The sequence below is a fragment of the Barbus barbus genome (genome assembly GCF_936440315.1).
Source record: "Barbus barbus genome assembly, chromosome: 19".
NCBI lineage: Eukaryota > Metazoa > Chordata > Actinopteri > Cypriniformes > Cyprinidae > Barbus > Barbus barbus.
In genome coordinates, this window is record NC_136747.1 from 16338122 (window position 1) to 16355832 (window position 17711).

Here is a 17711-nt window from a genome sequence, read left to right on the forward strand (position 1 = left end):
TAAATAAATGAACTGCCATAAAATTACTAATTTTTCCCCCATCAATGTCCATCATTTAAAAATAACTGAAAATATAATACTTACTCTTTGTGCCAGTCGTATATCTGCTGAATGTTTCCAAAAACTATTTTGTCTTTCCCTTTCATATCATCTGGAAGTCCATCCTCCCTCATCCTGGTCATGTAGCCCTACCAGACACACACATCACGTATGAGCTTCAGAGCTAATCACATGACCACTCCCTGTATCTCAGCATCCCGTGAACAGTATTCATTTACCTCCACGACCAAACTGAGATCTCTCACATAGTCCCTCTCTGTCTCGATCAGTTCCAGCAGGACATAACTAAAAGGAGAAAGGGGATACATGTTATAGACACTTACAATGAATGAGGACAATAACAGAGAGAGAGAAGAGTGTGATGACATACTGCCGTCTCTTGAGGAAGACGGTCTTGCGTTCCTCTATCTCATCGATCGGAGAGGAGGAAGAGAGGAGGGAGTTGTCAGATGGGTTGAAAGAGGGGCTGCTGCTGTCCCCTTGCTCCATAGACAAAGAGCTGGGTCTGTCCTCCAGAGCCTGTGTGGACATGAGAAATTGAGAAATCAGTCCAGTCAAATAATATGATGGGTATATTGTATTATATATATATATATATATATATATATATATATATATATATATATATATATATATATATATATATATATATATATATCTGTGCACTTCTTACCATTTTGCTTTTGACCAGCTCCTCAATGGCACTGACTAACTCTGCAGCGCTGGGGGTCTCAGAACTGGAGGGTCGGACGGAAAGACGGGAAGAGGTCTGCAGAAATAAAGAGAGTGAAAGAGGGAAGAAAGCCAGACTGAATGACACTGAGGAAATATGAACCATGTGGAGCTAAACTGTAATCGGCATTCAGGCATGGATTTAGGATCTAGTTTATTGTCTTTGCCCTCAAGGACATTTATGCAAATTTAGTTTATTACAGAATTCACAATAGCTTCTCAGCCTTATGTTGAATGCATCTGTAACTAACGGTAATATGATGATGATGATGTGTCTGGAATCACACCATTGTGAACATACAAAATCTGCATCTGCAAACAGGAGACATTTTGATTTCAACCAAAGCTGTACCAATTATTCATAAAAAAGGCCCCATGAAATTAAAATGGCTTTAAAATGGCCAAAAAAATTAATGTGTGCTATCAATATATTAACATACTCTTTAGCAGATATACACACACACAATTTAGTCTTTATCTTGCAACCAAACAGACCAAAATAGGAAAGAAACCTGTTGCATTTGATGGGGTCTTAAATTCATATGGATGATCACACTTGATGTTAAAAAAATTAAATGACAGACTTTAGGTTCACAAAAGCTTGATGCTTGACACCTGAGATTGGCGGTGGGTTTCTTTACTTTAGGTTCATAAACTGGCAGTCAAAAACATTAATCAAATAGAAATAGAGGGAAATCCAGCAGAAAGTCTCACCCTTGCTGTGCCTTCCAGACTTTCCAATTTGTGTCTGGGAGTGGCCTCAGGTCTGCTTAGCTTTTACAGGCCAATCAGACAGCAGAGTGAATAATGAGGGGAGAAGCACAGAAGGAAGGGGGGAGGGGTGTGAATGGGCGGAGTTTGGAGGGTTGGTTAGAGGGGTAAAGAGTGAGGGTGGTCTCTGAGATTCAGAGACATTGTAAGGCACATGACCCTCTTTCTACAGAATCGCAGCTCCCAGATGTTCACATTCGCATAAACCTGCACACGTACTTCTAACATCACATGTGCCCTTATACTCTGAAGCTGCATTTGAAAGTGTTTGAGGAAACCAGTCCGATCATAAACCATATATATATAAATACACAACAACATAAAATAAGTAAAAAATAAAATAAAATATATATCGAAAAAAAATGAAAAGGATGAGTAAGGGCATTTTGAGGTTCTAAGTTTAAATCAGAAAGATTTAAACAACAGAAAGAGTCTTGTCTAGATGAAAATGGAATAACGGAATCAAACCAAAATGAGGAATCCGCTTCTAAAAGAACATTACTTCAAAGTGGAATTCTCAGAAAGTGGTCTGCTTCTAAAGCTCTACCAAAAAAAACAAGAACCAAAAAAAAGCAAATAAAAGTAGAAAGAACGGTGTTCTCTGTTCTTTTGATAAGCTGGGGGTTATGGGAAAAGAAAGCAATGAAAAGTGATATGAAAGGAGGGAGGCCAGAAAGGGAGGAGTCAGATGGAGAGGTATGGGAACTGAGATAAAACAAAGACAGGACACAAATCAACGTAATGCTATGGCAAACAATACAGCCCAAACAAAACAAAAGAGAAAAACAAATTAGTGTCACAAGCTGTTCTTGAGCAGCGATGAGACCAGCTATAACTCGAGCATTTCATCCTACTGTAGCTATTATAAGAGAGACTATAGGATGAAGATTTATATTCTATCTATCTAAGGAAAAAAACAACAACTATCTCTATGGCTGGCATTAACATGCATTTCATGTTCGGATTGTATGTAGACCAGTGGTTTCAACCTGCCCAACACAATATTTGTTAGCATCCTCCTTCCCCCAGTGTAGGATATTACCAGTATTTCTATTGTAATTATGACAAAACTGCTTGTTTTCAACTTCTAATTTAAAAGAACTGGTAGTGTTGACATAAATTAATGAACCACAATCTTTATTTTAATTTAGTTTTAGATTATTTTACTATATTAATAATAATTTATTAATTTAAATACTTTTAAGTCACTTAGTGGACCCCTGGAATGTTTGCTTGGACTCCATTAACCACTGGTCTAGACATCTTTAGCCATATTGCATTTACACCTTCATTCCAATACACTGTGTGACTGAATAGAAACCTGACTGCAAAACTGCAAATGGATAGTTAAAAATACTTTGTCATATCCTGCAGTTTGATTAACTGCAAACCCCTCAGTACTGTTAGAAGTGTAGGAAAAAAAACAAACAGGAAAAAGCACGATTTCTTTGGGAGAGAAATGAGAAAAAACAAGAATAATTCAATAAACAATATGAAATTTTTGACTGATTGCGAAGAAACACATTTCAAGCTTAATAAATGTGATCAGAATCCATTTAAGACCATCTCCAAATGATCCAGTCTTAAAAGCCGCATGTTAATGCCAGGTGTGATGGGGGTCAATATGACACAAGATTCCCATTTCGCTTTTAAAATGAACGGAAAAACAGTTTTACAATGCTTGCATTGTAGTCACACATGAACTGGAACTGAGCTAGAACTGGAAAACTTAAACTGAAATTAAAGACTGCATATCCCAGGAGGAGATATTATTGAAAGCGGGGCACACAGAACTTCTTTGAGGATCTCTAGTAGGATTGAAGTTTAACGGTTGGCAGTGAAAAAAAAGAAAAAAAAAAAGAAGAGCAATCTAAACTAGTGACTCTCACTCGTACCAACCCCCCTCCTCTGTCACCCCCCTCTGCTCTGTCATGTGCCGGCTCACCTTGTCATCCTGTGCGTCTGGCTGGAGGAGGCTGTGCTGCTGGATGGCCATGGGTGGAGGAAGTGGCACAGTATCGGCTCCTTCCTCTCCCTCTTCCTCTCCACAGCTCTGCATTCCTGACGACGATGATTTGGAGAGAGTTCCGCTGCTCAGACCCTCGTTACGCACCCTCTGCGGAGGTTCAGGGACAAAACCATAAATTAGGTTATATATATATATATATATATATATATATATACAGAAAGCCAGTAAGAGCAGCTTTGAAAAAGTATGAATAATATTCACACCTCTTCCAGAGTCTCATCCTGTGGCGTGGCTGCGCTGTCGTCAGAGTCCTTCTGCGAGCCTGCGTCTGCGCTCTTTCTGACATCACGGCTCTTCTTGTGTTTGTGCGCAAGCTTCTTCACGTGGCCATCGGCTTTACCACTGCTGAGTCTCCTCACAGGGCTGGTCAGCCATTTCCTTAATGTGTTGCCAGTGCGTTTGGGCCCAGGGGAACTCTGGGAGCCCATCACATGACCTGGCTGCAGGGTGGCAGAGGAGCCTGGCAAGATGGCATCGTTACTGCACACAGAAAGCGCGTCTGGAAAAACACAGAAAAGCTTGTGATTATTATCTGAGACAGGTCTGTGTGGATTATTGGGAAGCATTTTGGACATTTGCCCACCTTTATGGTTAAAGATGCCCTCCATCTCCATGCTGCTGCGGGAGTGGGCGATACAGAGCATGGCACAGGGAACCAGGCCTTCCAGGGCAGGGGAACGGTCAGTGGTCCGCACCAAGCACCAGTCCGGCTTATCGTGGAGCCTCTCTAGTACCTCTACCGTCTGTCCCCTTCGCACTGTCAGTTCATTACTGTTACCAGCCATGAAGTCGTGGATGACCACTGTGAGCTCACAACCACCTGACAACTGAAGAAAAAAAACAAGAAAAGGCAAGCAAAGAGCCATGTTTTTAGTTATAGTGAAAAGGGATGTTCATTTCGGTTAATGCACCTAACCGACAACCGATGCTTGTAAACCGATTATTAACCGTTATTTTAAATTAGAATTGAATTAAATTAGAAAGGATAAGTGTCTGTGACCCGTTAACAATACTATCATTTGTTTTCCAGGGGTTGATTTTACATGCGCAAAAAGCAGCAAATAACAGAACATGAGGATTCACATGGTCATATCATATCACACACCAGCAGCGCTTCTGTGAGCGGAGAAAAACACGCATATATATATATATATATATATATATATATATATATATATATATATATATTACACACACACACACATATACACACAAACATTTACACACACACACACACACACACATACATATATACACACACATATATAAATATATATGCCTAGTATGCAGAGTTTCGGTTCATTTTTGTGCTTCGTGAAAGGAAACCAACCAAGATGGCAGAAAGTGGCATGCTATTTTCTTTAGGCCTATTTTACAAAAGCACAAAGATTTTACAATTCCGATCATCTTTATGCCTAAAAGGAGTAGTTGCTTCACTGTTAGATGGGAAAATATATATATAAAAATGCTAAAATAATGCTGCAAACGTATGAAATAATGCTGAAAACGTAATGCTTTTCATCAGTAATTTCATTGAGATTAACATTAGAAGCTTCACCTTGTCGCTGTCCAGTGTGTTCTGTGAGGTCCTGGAGGCCAGTGAGATGGTGTCTGGCTGACTGCTGCCATCACCCTGACTGTCCAGATCCTCTCCATCCCTGTACACATAAACACACACAGGAAATTAACTCTTAGTCTTAGTAAAGTTCCACATACTAAGAAAATTCATAGAAAAACAAATCCAGCAACAGTAAAAAAAAAAAAGACTAAATAATATTAGAAAGAATAATAAGAATATTCAAGTAAGAAAAGAGATGTTTCACTGGCCTGGGGGTGTATCTGCGACCCTTGTGTTTGGCTGTGGAGGGTTTGGGGATGTGGATGGGCTCCTTCAGCGCCCCCTTCAGATGCACAGTGCGCTCCTGAATCACTTCACGGATGTGCTTTATCCAGTCCTGTTTGTTCTCAATACTGGACGCCTGTGTTTATGTGTGTGGAGAAAGAGAACACAGAGAAATACAAAATGATGAGTAAGAGTACACATTGATTTTCTGTTCTATGGTGAACTAAGGGTGAGTTATCTGTGTGGCTGTACTCACCATGGATCCATGTTTGCATCCCTGACTTAGCTTCATCCGAAATATAGAAATATACAAGATTTTACTGCTTTATAAAATGCCATATATCATACTACATGAGACAGTGTCCGGTAAGACACAGGGACAACATTAATAAACATATTTTGTGATAATTTAGAGCCAATTCTGCCAGTGTGTTGTGATACATGGTTTATACATTAGTCACTGCCATTTGAAGATGTAAATAGTGATTAATGATTAGAATTTAAAACTATTTTTCAAAGAAAAAGAATATAAGCTACTGTCTTCATATACATATTATATAGTTTAATATATTTTGTTTTCTTTTTGTGAAAAAAGGTATAAGCGCTAAGATATATGTGTCTGTGTGTACATGTGTTTGTATTTTTTATTATGAAGTACATGACACTGAATGATTTAAGCAGAGACATTTTCTTCAGCTTATATGATGTAAACCACACATAAATGGACAGCAAATAACTATGCAATTTTGTCACATTTCACTAAAGAAAGTCTTGAACACAGTAGCCTTACAGTTTTAAAGCAGCATGCAGTCAATTAACAGTTACTGTGAGACAGAAGTCACTTGCAATGCACATAAGCCACCACCAGTAGAAACTATTTTTGGTTTTTGTTTCCGTGCACTTTATTAACATGCAGTCAGAACCAAAGATGCAAGTGCTCAGATCTTCCCATATCACTGTCATAATTTGATAGAAATACATTTTTGTTGTCGCTAACATTCTCTTCAGGATCAACCTGAGGTGTTCTATTTTTAAGTAATATTTCATGTCAAATCATATCAAGAGCACCTGAGGCTTGCTGTCAATTACTACAGAAAATATTGATATTCAAACTTTTACTTGTTAAAGTGCATAAGAGACAAACTACACAGAGATGTGATGTAGAAAGCTGGAGCAAAACAGTGCCATGCTTGTCAACAGAGCAAGAGAAAGTAAAAAAAAAAAAAGGGTTACCTTGAGGACAATCTTGTTGTCTGAAGTTGGGGTCCGTCCAACCCAGAGGGCAAATTTACACGGATCTCCTTCCACATGCTCAGTAACACCCAGTTCAGAGGTCTGCAGCCAAAACAAAGCATTTGCAACAATCAGATCCTCTGCATAAAAAGATGTTTCAGTGCTTTAATCGTTATGTGAAACTTACAAAAAGCTTGCTCTTGTAGATGTACTTGCTCCTGCCATTGGAGTCTTTAACCTCCTTGCTGAAAATCATAGACATTTCAAAGAGGAACAGGTGACGTTCCCGTCCCTTACGGATCAGGGTCTTGGGATCCCACACCTGGAACGCCTCCTGCAGGATCAGTTCTCCCTGGGACTCAATGTTCTCGTCAAAACCTGAAGACATTCACTGCCATCAGAAACCATTTCATCTGCCTCATGTGTGTCTTTGTGTGTCTGTGTGCGTCCACTCACCTTCAAGCATGCTCAAGTGCATGGCATCATTGGCTCTCTTGGGAACACTGAGCATAACCTCCAGGCCATCTTTGATTTCACCTTTGCCTTCCTCGCAACATGTGAGGAGCTCCTACAAACGCAAACCGAATTACCACTAAGTGGTTACAATCAAACCATTCTGTAAGTTTCGGATGAATTCAAGATGTTTTTACCTTGAGAAGAAGCTGGTATTTGGTTATTCTCTGAACAGGTTTGATGAGGTAAGATGAGATGGAGTTGGCCAGGCGATGCCTCTGTTGGATTTCCTGTAACAGGAATTTTAATACACAGACTTTCACATTTGGGATTCAAATTGGCCACTGACAGGAAGAAATGATGAATGATCAAAATGAATAAAATACATTATTCATAACAGAAACATTCAACTCACGTCAAAATATCCTCCAGCATGCTCAAGAATAAGTTGAGTGGAGTCTGGTTTGTTCTTGCAGTAGTTCACATACATTTGGAACTTATCAGCCTGATGAAAGATAAAAGAGGCATTTCAATGACCTTAATCTGAAAGAAGCAGAAAACAATATTAGTATGCAAATACAATTAACTCGACTCACCCAAGTCACAAAACAGTGGCCCACATCTTCAGGAAGCTGCTCGTACTTCTCCAGCTCTTTTAGGAATATACTGGTGACAGAAAGGAAAAGAGCGCAATACATATGAGCCACTTACAGAGGATGGGAAACTAATGCATTGGATTTTGGACGGGAGAATTTATTCTTTAAAAAAATGAATGCTATTCTTAAAAAAATGCATTTGCATTATAAATGAACTCACTTGTGATGGAACTCGTAGAGGTCCTGCATGTTTCCAAAAATGATATGCTCTTTATTAACGATCCCAGGTGGGATCTCCTCCACGCCACTGGTCATCTCCCACAGATATGTCTGGATGAGAGGAAAAGGTTCAAATTGACAGATTTATTTACATCGTAGTCTGAAGTAAGGGATTTTATCTTGATTTGCTTCAAATTTCCATAATTCAGGACAAAATAAAAACTTTTATATTATACAATAAAATACTCACATCCATGCACTCTCTTAAGTCTCGCACATAAGCTTTTTCTGTCTGGATCAGCTCAGCCATGATGAAGCTATTCAAATGGAAAAAAACTAAATCAGAAAATGTAGATCTTTCTCAATCTAAAAGTCCAAGAATTCATTTGAATATTTCAGTGACCTTTCGGTCAATGAATAACAGTAAATAAGACATACTCCTTCCTGCGGGCAGACTTGCGCTTCTCTTCGTTAAGCTCATGGGCAGCATCTCTGAGTTTGATCTCTGACCCTGGAGCACTGGCTGGAATGATGTCCAACTGCAGGTCTTTACTCTGGAAATGAAAAACAACTTGTCTTCTGACTGCATATCTTTTTCAGAACTATTTCCAACGATTATGTTTACATGCACAAATATATTCTGATAGCAGAAATAAAATAAAACAAATATTAGATGCTGAAATAAAATAAGTTCAAGTTCTAAAATGACTAAAACAGTCATTAAACTAAAACTAGCACATAAGAAAATGACTAATACTTAAACTAAAATTAAAACGAAAATACAAAAATATACCCTAATTCGAAATATGAATAAATACTTTAACAGTATGTAAATTATTGCATTTTTGTGTCATTATGGACATGAATGAGAACTGTTTATTAATTTATTGTGTACAGTTACAATAAAAAAAAAGTGTTTCTAGAAGAGAACGTCAGGAAATAAGTTTTAATGTATTCTGAATATGTTTATTACATACAGGAATATTCTAATAGCTGTGAATCTTGTATTAAAATGTTTTTGAAAAAACTTGAGCAGAATGCTGTACAGATCTTAAGAAGACATGCTTGAAAAAGATATGAATATGTAAAAAGGATTGACATTTAATGTATTTTGCAAACAGTTATCTTAATCTTCTGACAGCCTGATGGCAAAAACAAACTATTTATCCAGATTATGGCTCCAAACCCAGTGAACTCACTCAAATGCTAGCATGTGATATGTCAAGACTAAAAAATGATCAGATATCCCACTATTATGAGAAAGAAAAAAAAACACATACTGCTTTGTTTGAGTCTGATGATATGCCGAGGGCTTTCTCTAGAGACATGCGATACTTGTCCATGCGAAGGGAGAAGTCTCGATAGCGTTTGTCCACAGCCGTGACCCATTTCTTAATCTCAGCGGCGTGGGAGTGGCCCTTATCACAGAAACCATCCGCTAACTGTATCAGCAGCTTCACCCGCTCTTTGGTTTGCTGGGGACACAGGAAGAGAACAAGCTTTAGGTAACTGCAGAGTTAAAAGGTGCAGCCCAGGTGTTTGTCATCGCTGTGGTGTAGTTGTACCTTGGCTGTGATGTGGAAGTCTTCGTGCTCCTTCAGAAGCTCCTGTGTGTGGTGGATGCTGGAGCCTGTGGAGGTGTGTGTGGACAGATAGAACTCACCGGTGTCATGGATCCACTCCAGAGCCTGGACAAAGAGAAAGAAACACTTTAAAATAGTGATTCATAGCAAGTGTGCTGCAGACAGTGAGGTAAAACAATGTTAAATGCAAAACCAAAACACAACTGAACATATAAATTGTTATAGGCCTTTTCAATATGTGTATTAATAATGTCATTCTCCAAGCAAACGCTTTTAAAACATTTTCATGACTAAACCAAGAATGATCTGAAAAGACATGCTATGACATATGCAGACACTCACATCCCAATACACACACATACAAGCAGAGGATGAAAAAGCTACATGTCTTAATTATAATGTCTCTGTGCAGTTTAATTAGAGCCATGGCAGTGAATCATGAGTCTGTCAGTCTCAGCCTTAGGCCAAGAAAAAGTGAATAATCAGACTGATCAGACATCAAAGGAACAGATGGAGGAAGAGGGAGACATCAAACCTGTTTGGCACTGCGTTCAAACACCACATACTGCTGACACTGGTCCAGCCTTCTCTTCCTCATGGTCCAGAAGTGCAGGACCCGATTCTCCCTTTGCAGTAACTCGTTCAGGATATCTACAAAATCACACATAATCATTTATAACCATAATGTGCAATGCTGTTCTGAAACACAACACTTTGAACACCAGCGCAGATCTTTAACTGCTAGGGCAAGCCACTGAAATCAAGCAAATCATTATATTCAATATATGTGTTTTAACTAGTTCTCTCAATCAATAGAAATTTGTATGTGCAGATTATTTAATCAAATTAATCTATTTCTGAGAACGCCTTCAAATTAAGATAATTCAAAAAATATTGTGGCAGACGAGTAAATCCCTGAACAGACACTACAAAGAGTTGCTTAAGAAGTTAATATCTTGTTTATTTCTTGAATTATATTGTTTATTGCTTGAAATGCAAATGGCAGGAAAATAATGATAAAATAATGATTGTTTATTTTTATTACTATTGTCATTATGGTTAGCAAACCATTAGTGCATTTCAAGCAATAAACAATATATTATTATCTACTATTATAAAAAATATTATTAAATTATGTGAAATGAAATTTGAGCCATTACAAATATTTTTACATAAAACTTTATCCAGTAAGTTATATGGGTAATTGAAGCTAAAAGAGTTATTGCTTAAACTAATGGTATGAAAATAATTACAATAATAATAATAAATGTATCTTATTACTACTATTATTTGATCAATTTTATATTATAAAAATATTATAATGCATAACTAAAACATTTTAGATTAATTAATTCTATTAATTAACTATTGTTAATTTCAAATTTAAATATAAATATTTTAAATTAAATGGACAATGTTTGAATGTCACTAATGTAGGAGAATCAATTATCATTATAATTAAACACCTTTTTAATATTTGATAAAATTACATAAAATTAATAAAAAAAATTACATAATTAAACAATTTATTTGACTAAATACATTTTAATATGAGAGCCGGGAAAGATAAAATTGCTACTTGAGTGGATGCACTTTACTGTGTGTGTGTGAAGCATGAAGGTAAAGTGACGATCCCCAGTGGAGTAATGCTGTCACCATTCTGCAGTAGGCTGCCCTATCTGTACGGCGGAGGCCTGACCCATTTACGGTTTCCTTATCTGAGTCATTGTAAGCACACTCAGAACAGAACAGGGTCGCATTCACAATGCACACATTCTAAACTGGGCTAAAGTGGGCCAAAGTGGGACAGCTGCTAAAAACTCAAGTGAGGGCAGCGCACTGCTCGGTCACTAGATGGCATACCACAGCTATTTTAGATGGCTATAGAATGTAAAATCAACAAACACTGGATCTAAACCCTTATGGGGAAGACAGACTGTGTTTTGTCATATCTCCAGAGAGCCAGCAGAGGGAAGACTGGTAAATAAGAGGAAAACATACAGAGAGGCAGCATCTGTAGCCTTGTGGTTTGAAAAGTGGAACAGGGTTTGAAATACTACAGGGACATACGAGGGGCTCCATGTGTTTAATATATGTCTCTCTGGAATGCTTGATTGGTCAGTTGTGGTACTCTACAGTTTATATATTTTTGCATTAAGTCCGCTAAACTGTGTAATTGACAGCTAACCCAGGTAGTCATGTCTGTTGCATCACTTCACAGCCTCCTACTTCTCGCGAAACCAGCTCGTTAACACTAAAATTGATATTTCCTGTACATATATTAATATATTTAGCACACATCTGTTTCATTAGCAGGATAATACACAGTCAGTCTGTATCATCCTTTATGCAATATTTCTAAGTAATAATCAGGACCGTTTTGACGTCAAGCTGTGGCCAGAACTCACTTTTGACCTGCTGCTCTGGTGCTTTGACGTGACTCAGCATCCCCGGCATGCTGACACTGTTTCTGTGCATGTATTTGAGGAACACGTCAGCATTCCGTCTGGCCAATGTGCATGCCTGAAACAGAAATAGCAACAAAGAAATTACCCAAACACTGACAAAACAGTGGCTGCAAAAACAACGCTAAAAATTCAATAAATGCTCATGTTAAAAATTCAACTCTAAGCAAGGTTTTATTTCTGCTAGAGTATGCCTGCTATTCGTGTAAATAGTACACACGTATGTAAGACTTGAAATTCTTTAGAACAAACTATCAGAAATAGCAACAATACAAGTTTTATACAGCAATTACATAGTCTAATGTCCATCTACTGCTAGGGATGTAATGATGCACATGAGTTTATACAAATATGTGACAATTAAAATCGGTTGAGATGCTAAACAAATCACAATACAATTAGGGTTAGGAGTTTATGTGAATATATCTCTGAGGGAACAAACTGTCTTTAGAAAAGTTTAGATGGTATTTTCTTTTCATCTTGTCTCTGATGCATATTAAAGTAGTGTTCATAAGGACAGTTCTGCTTTGTTTACAGCAGTAACCAAGGAAAGGCTATATTACCGCTGTTCCATAAGGGCCACCTGCTGGCAGAGAGTGAATTTGTGTTTTCCTTCAGACTATCTGCTGTTTTTGTTTCGTGCAGATGTGTTTTATATATAGTTTCATAAAACTGAAATTTCGAAATTATACAATCTAATTTAGATTAAAAAACTGCTCATGCTGGATGTATGCAGCATCTTTGCTTGGATCGTGATTAAAATACAGTGGTTGCCTCATTATAAATGGAAAGAGCACAGTCAAAGTTTTAGTTTGTTTAAATGAAGAGATTTCTTTTGTGTTACTTATTTATTTGATTTGGGGTTTGTTTTGAAATTTGACATTTAATTTCACAAAGAAATGTGCAGCATTTTGTCCAAGCAATAATAAAAGGACAACTTTTCATTTATAACTTAAATCACATTTTGTTAAAAAACTGTGAGAAAATCGTATCGTGAAATCAATATTGTGAATCGTATCGCATCGTGAGTTGAGTGAATCGTTACATCCCTATCTACCACGTTTACATAGAAAAACACCAGAAAAGCAGTGGCTGCTTATTCACATGGCACAGCTGTGGCTGAATCTTCTCGAAGTTAACTCTCAAAAAGTAGCTTTCGGTTTGTAGGTGAATATTTACTTCAACTAATGATGTTTGTACACTGTGTTAAGTATCTAGATACCATGTTTGTTTTACTGACTGCCTGACTTCAGATGATTCAGTAAGAGATCGATTCAGACTGTTCTCAAAGAATGATGTGCCCTCTGGTTTTGGACATGTTACCTTAAGGAAGGCTTCTTTCTGCTCCAGATGCTTGCTGATCATGGGGGTGACGTGGTCAGTTTCACAGTTGGGCCCGAGTTTGTCCGCTCCTCCGCACCAGTCCTCTTCACGCTTGTACTCCTGCTCCAGACTCTCCAACACACTGCACACCTACAGCATAGACAGGAAGATGAGCCTTCAACTGCCTGTTGGCCTTTTAAACTCATTACAGTATGAATTATAAATGACCCAGATGTGATTGGTCAATGAGTATTGTTCAATCTACGCTTAAATGCATGGCTATGACATGACAACAACTTGTGACAACGTCAGTCACACAAACCCTTTTACAGACCTGTTCGGAGGTCTTATAGAAGGCCACAGACGCATTGACCAACTTGAGCCGGTCTTCCATCTTCAGCATGAGCTGCTGCCAGTGGGAGGCCACGTTCTCAGCGCAGTCTCGGATCAAGTCCATGTCATAGTGATTAGCCTGCAGCAGGGCCTCGGCTTTCTGCTGGACCTGTAGGGCGCTTTGATGGGTTTTCTATTGAGAGGAAGAGAAAACATGTCAGATAAGACACACAAAGACAAGGAATAAAACAACAGGCCTGAATGGACAAAGATTTAAAAAAAAGATAGAGCGCCAGGAGTCAGGTGGCTTAAGACAACAGACGGTGAGATGCGACTGATAGTTCATTATTCGTCCACAAAGTGTGGTTTATAGATTCTATCTTGAAAAACAGAGCATCCCTCAGTATTCAGAACAGAAATGGCAAGAATGGGAGTCTGATGGTAGGAGGAAATGAGAAGCCTCCTTTGATAGGCAGTCTTTGTGCCTTCAGGTTCCCAATAGCGATATAGTGACAGCAGATCTGATGTTATCCTAGTTCTTCATTAAAGAAGGGGAAGTGGAGAGCAAACAGACTGTCTGAGCAGGAGCACATGAGACAGAGGAAAGCTCAGACCATGTCAGGATCATCTATGAGCTACAGCTGCAGATAAATGGCCAACTAAAGCATCAATCAATATGTGCAGACATTGTAAGGTTTCATGTTGCAGTGTGCATGTGTTTCTTTAACTACATGTTTAAAGTGATTTTTGGTTAATTTATTATTAAAGAAGATTTTAACTTGTATATTAAGGACATTAAAACCTACACCATGCCTTCAGTTATTTTTGGTATTTTTCAAATACCTTTTACTGTACATAAAAGTATGAGGTCTCACCAAGTCTGTACTTATTTGATCAAAAATACAGCAAAGTACTTTGTACAATACTGTAAAAAGTACAGTAAGGTAATTAAATTCTGTGATGGCAAAAGTGACTTTTCCAGTCTTCAGTGTCACACGATCATTCAGAAATTATTCTAATATGCTGATTTGATGCTCAAGAAACATTTCTTATTATTACCATTGTTATGCTGCTTAATATAGAAACCAGAAACCATGATATATACCTTTACAGACTTTACAGTCACTTGTGATCATTTTAATGTGCACTTTTGGAATGGTATAGATTTTAAATTTACTATTATTACTTGTTCCAGAAAAACAGTGTGAGTGAGCTTGAGAAATATGAAATGGGGGATTAAAAAAAACAAAGAAAAGAGGTCACTTTAAATATCACAGAAACTCCTTATAATGTGTCATTTCCAATCAAGCCATAAATTGTGTCAAATTAAAAAAAAAAAAAAAATTGCTTTAATTGTATTTTAGGAACATAAATTCTAGGTATGAAATGAGCCTTAGCAAGACAAAGGAGACAGTTCTTTTATTTCAGAAATGCATGAAATATTATTTGCACCAAAGAATGTTGGTACATAAATAAACACGTGGAAATGTGATGGTTCAGAAAAAAAGGCAAAAGACTTCACTATTGGTCATTATTAGTGGGCAAATTAACAAGTAGCTAGAGTGAAATGTGAGTTTATGTTTGCAGCCCACAGGTAAAATTCCCCTTAGATGAAAAAACATTTGTGCACATATGTGGGGGCACGCTAGCGCTAATACATGTTGACAATAATTATGGTTTGAGCTTTTATAATAACAGTAATGAGTCTATTGCGAGAAACAGGCAAGGAAATGTTGAAAATATGACAAGCACTGACCTCGATAGCATGCTGGAACTGCTCATGCTCTCTCTGCAGCTGCTCAGCTTCTTGAAGTGAACTGGCCGTAATCAGACCTGCATTCAGCATTGACTCGCCATTACGGATCCAACCCAGAACCTGCAACAAGTGAAGAGATTAACAAACACAAATCGACAAATTGTTATAAACCGTGAATAAAGTATATATTGAGGAGTACGTAGTAAGCTTCTTTTCTGAAAGTAGCCTGTGCATTACCTGCTTGACTTCAGCCTGTAGGTGGCGCAGTTGCACGCACTGCTCCAGGTGTCTGCGGTGCTGCTCTGCGGCCACGTCCAGCTCTTGTTGTTTCTCATGTAGAAACTCCAGGAGATCCTGTACACGGGTGGCCATGTCGACATCACGGTCACACAGCAACTCGACACCTGGAAAACATGAAGAAATACCACATTCTCAGCTCTCATGTTATTCACTAACAATCATGAAACTGCTGGACTGCAAACTCTTGTTTTAGGACTGAAGTGCTACATATGATGTCATAACTGTCATTTCCTATGACAGTGAGAGCAAGATTACAATCCAACATCTACATCTCCAATCTGCCCCAGAGACCGGTCCAAACACCCACTCATGTCCTCATGTCTGTGCAGAGACCGAATTCAGTGAACAAGCTCAGTCGGAAATATAACCTCACATAACCTAATACATATGCATCCTGCCCCACAGCTCTGTGGCCACTGACCACTGAATGACCTACAGCATCATTTATGTGAGATGTCTCCTTTATGCCAGTCTGAGCTCAAAGATCTGAGCACTTGCTGAGGACAATGTCTTAAAGTAGGTCTAAACTGTAGGACTTCTATATAAATACATGTGACCCTAAGTCGCACAGTTATATTTGTAGCAATAACCAACAATACATTGCATGGGTCAAAATTATTGATTTTTCTTTTATGCCAAAAATCATTAGGATGTTAAGTAAAGATCGTGTTCCATGAGGATAGTTTGTAAATTTCCTACTGTAAATATATCAAAACTAATTTTTGATTAATAATATGCATGGCAAAGGACTTCATTTGGACAACTTTAAAGGCGATTTTCTCAATATTTAGATTTTTTTGCACCCTCAGATTCCAGATTTTCAAACAGTTGTATCTCTGCCAAATATCGTCCTATCATAACAAACCATACATCGATGGAAAGCTTATTTATTCAACTTTCAGATGATATATACACATCTCAATTAAAAAAAAAAATTATAACACCCATATGATGTTTTGTGGTCCAGGTACACATATTTATTATTTCGGTATATATTAGTTCAGTTTTCTCTATCTGTACCTTGATCAAAAATTTTTTTTATTTGTACCTCAACACAACGCTTTTACTTGGGATTCTCAATACTTATCAGTTTCATAGACTGAGAGTAGGGTTAAAACGATGAACAAAAACAACACTGTTAAATGAGAATGTAAGTTGTTCACCAAGGCTGGATTTATCAGATGAAAATAAACAATAAAACAGTTTAAAAAAAATTTAATATTGCAAAATACTATTACAAAATAAAAGAACAGTTTTTAATGTTAAAATATTTTAAAATGTAATTTATTCATGTGATGGTAGAGTTGATTTGTTAGCAGTAATTACTTCAGTCTTCAGTGTCACATAATCCATCAGAAATCATTCTAATATGCTGATTTGGTGCACAAGTAACATTTCTTATTAATATCAATGTTAAAAACAGTTGTGCTGCTTACTATTTTGAGAGAAAACTTTTTTCTTTATTGAATATAAAGTTTAAAAGAACAGCATTTATATGAAAGTTTTGTAATATTACAAATGTCACTTTCCATTAATGTTATCCATCCTTGCTGAATAAAAGTATTAATTTCATACCAAAAATATATATATACATACAGTATATATATATACATACACACACACTGAAAAGCCCATATTGGCACGTTTGACTCACCAGATGCCTGCACTTCGTTGACGTACTGCAGCAGTTCCTGGCCCTGGTGGATGACGTGGAAGGCGAGGTTGTTCATGGTCAGGGCTTTATCAGCGTGGTGCTGCAGTCTCTGTTCGGCCAGCGTCAGGTCCTCTGTGTCAAAGTCATTCCTCTGCTGTGACAGCTCCTCATTCCATGAGTCCAGATCTGAGATAATCTGAAAAATAAGATATAATATATGAGCGCAGTCTGAGAGTCACAGATGCCATTACTAATGCGAGATCACCCAGGACAAGAAACAAAGTGACCCGTCCTGATTTGCTCTTATATGTTTAGGGCAATGTGTGTAACTTCCTCCATCACTTCGTAAAGTCTGTCCGAG

The 17711-nt window shown here is 37.7% G+C and overlaps 1 protein-coding gene across 4 annotated transcripts in view; it reads right to left on the reverse strand.

The window, feature by feature from the left end:
• The window catches only part of LOC306885268 (triple functional domain protein-like), a 110895-nt gene that overhangs the window by 14526 nt on the left and 78658 nt on the right, over window positions 1-17711 (reverse strand). For 3 of the 4 annotated variants that reach the window (XM_079441679.1, XM_079441680.1, XM_079441678.1), the window contains exons 15-42: window positions 17351-17546; window positions 15634-15800; window positions 15397-15516; window positions 13642-13833; window positions 13308-13457; window positions 11928-12042; window positions 10055-10170; window positions 9502-9624; window positions 9217-9411; window positions 8375-8490; window positions 8187-8253; window positions 7938-8047; window positions 7718-7787; window positions 7537-7626; window positions 7319-7411; window positions 7125-7236; window positions 6856-7046; window positions 6669-6770; window positions 5692-5721; window positions 5420-5571; window positions 5151-5250; window positions 4176-4419; window positions 3796-4091; window positions 3509-3679; window positions 734-829; window positions 431-579; window positions 279-345; window positions 85-188 (exon numbers count right to left, since the gene is read on the reverse strand). In XM_079441679.1, coding sequence (XP_079297805.1) covers window positions 85-188; window positions 279-345; window positions 431-579; window positions 734-829; window positions 3509-3679; window positions 3796-4091; window positions 4176-4419; window positions 5151-5250; window positions 5420-5571; window positions 5692-5721; window positions 6669-6770; window positions 6856-7046; window positions 7125-7236; window positions 7319-7411; window positions 7537-7626; window positions 7718-7787; window positions 7938-8047; window positions 8187-8253; window positions 8375-8490; window positions 9217-9411; window positions 9502-9624; window positions 10055-10170; window positions 11928-12042; window positions 13308-13457; window positions 13642-13833; window positions 15397-15516; window positions 15634-15800; window positions 17351-17546 — 3734 coding nt within the window. The remainder of the gene's footprint in view (window positions 1-84; window positions 189-278; window positions 346-430; window positions 580-733; window positions 830-3508; window positions 3680-3795; window positions 4092-4175; window positions 4420-5150; window positions 5251-5419; window positions 5572-5691; window positions 5722-6668; window positions 6771-6855; window positions 7047-7124; window positions 7237-7318; window positions 7412-7536; window positions 7627-7717; window positions 7788-7937; window positions 8048-8186; window positions 8254-8374; window positions 8491-9216; window positions 9412-9501; window positions 9625-10054; window positions 10171-11927; window positions 12043-13307; window positions 13458-13641; window positions 13834-15396; window positions 15517-15633; window positions 15801-17350; window positions 17547-17711) is intronic. The other variant, XM_079441681.1, reaches the window with a different exon arrangement.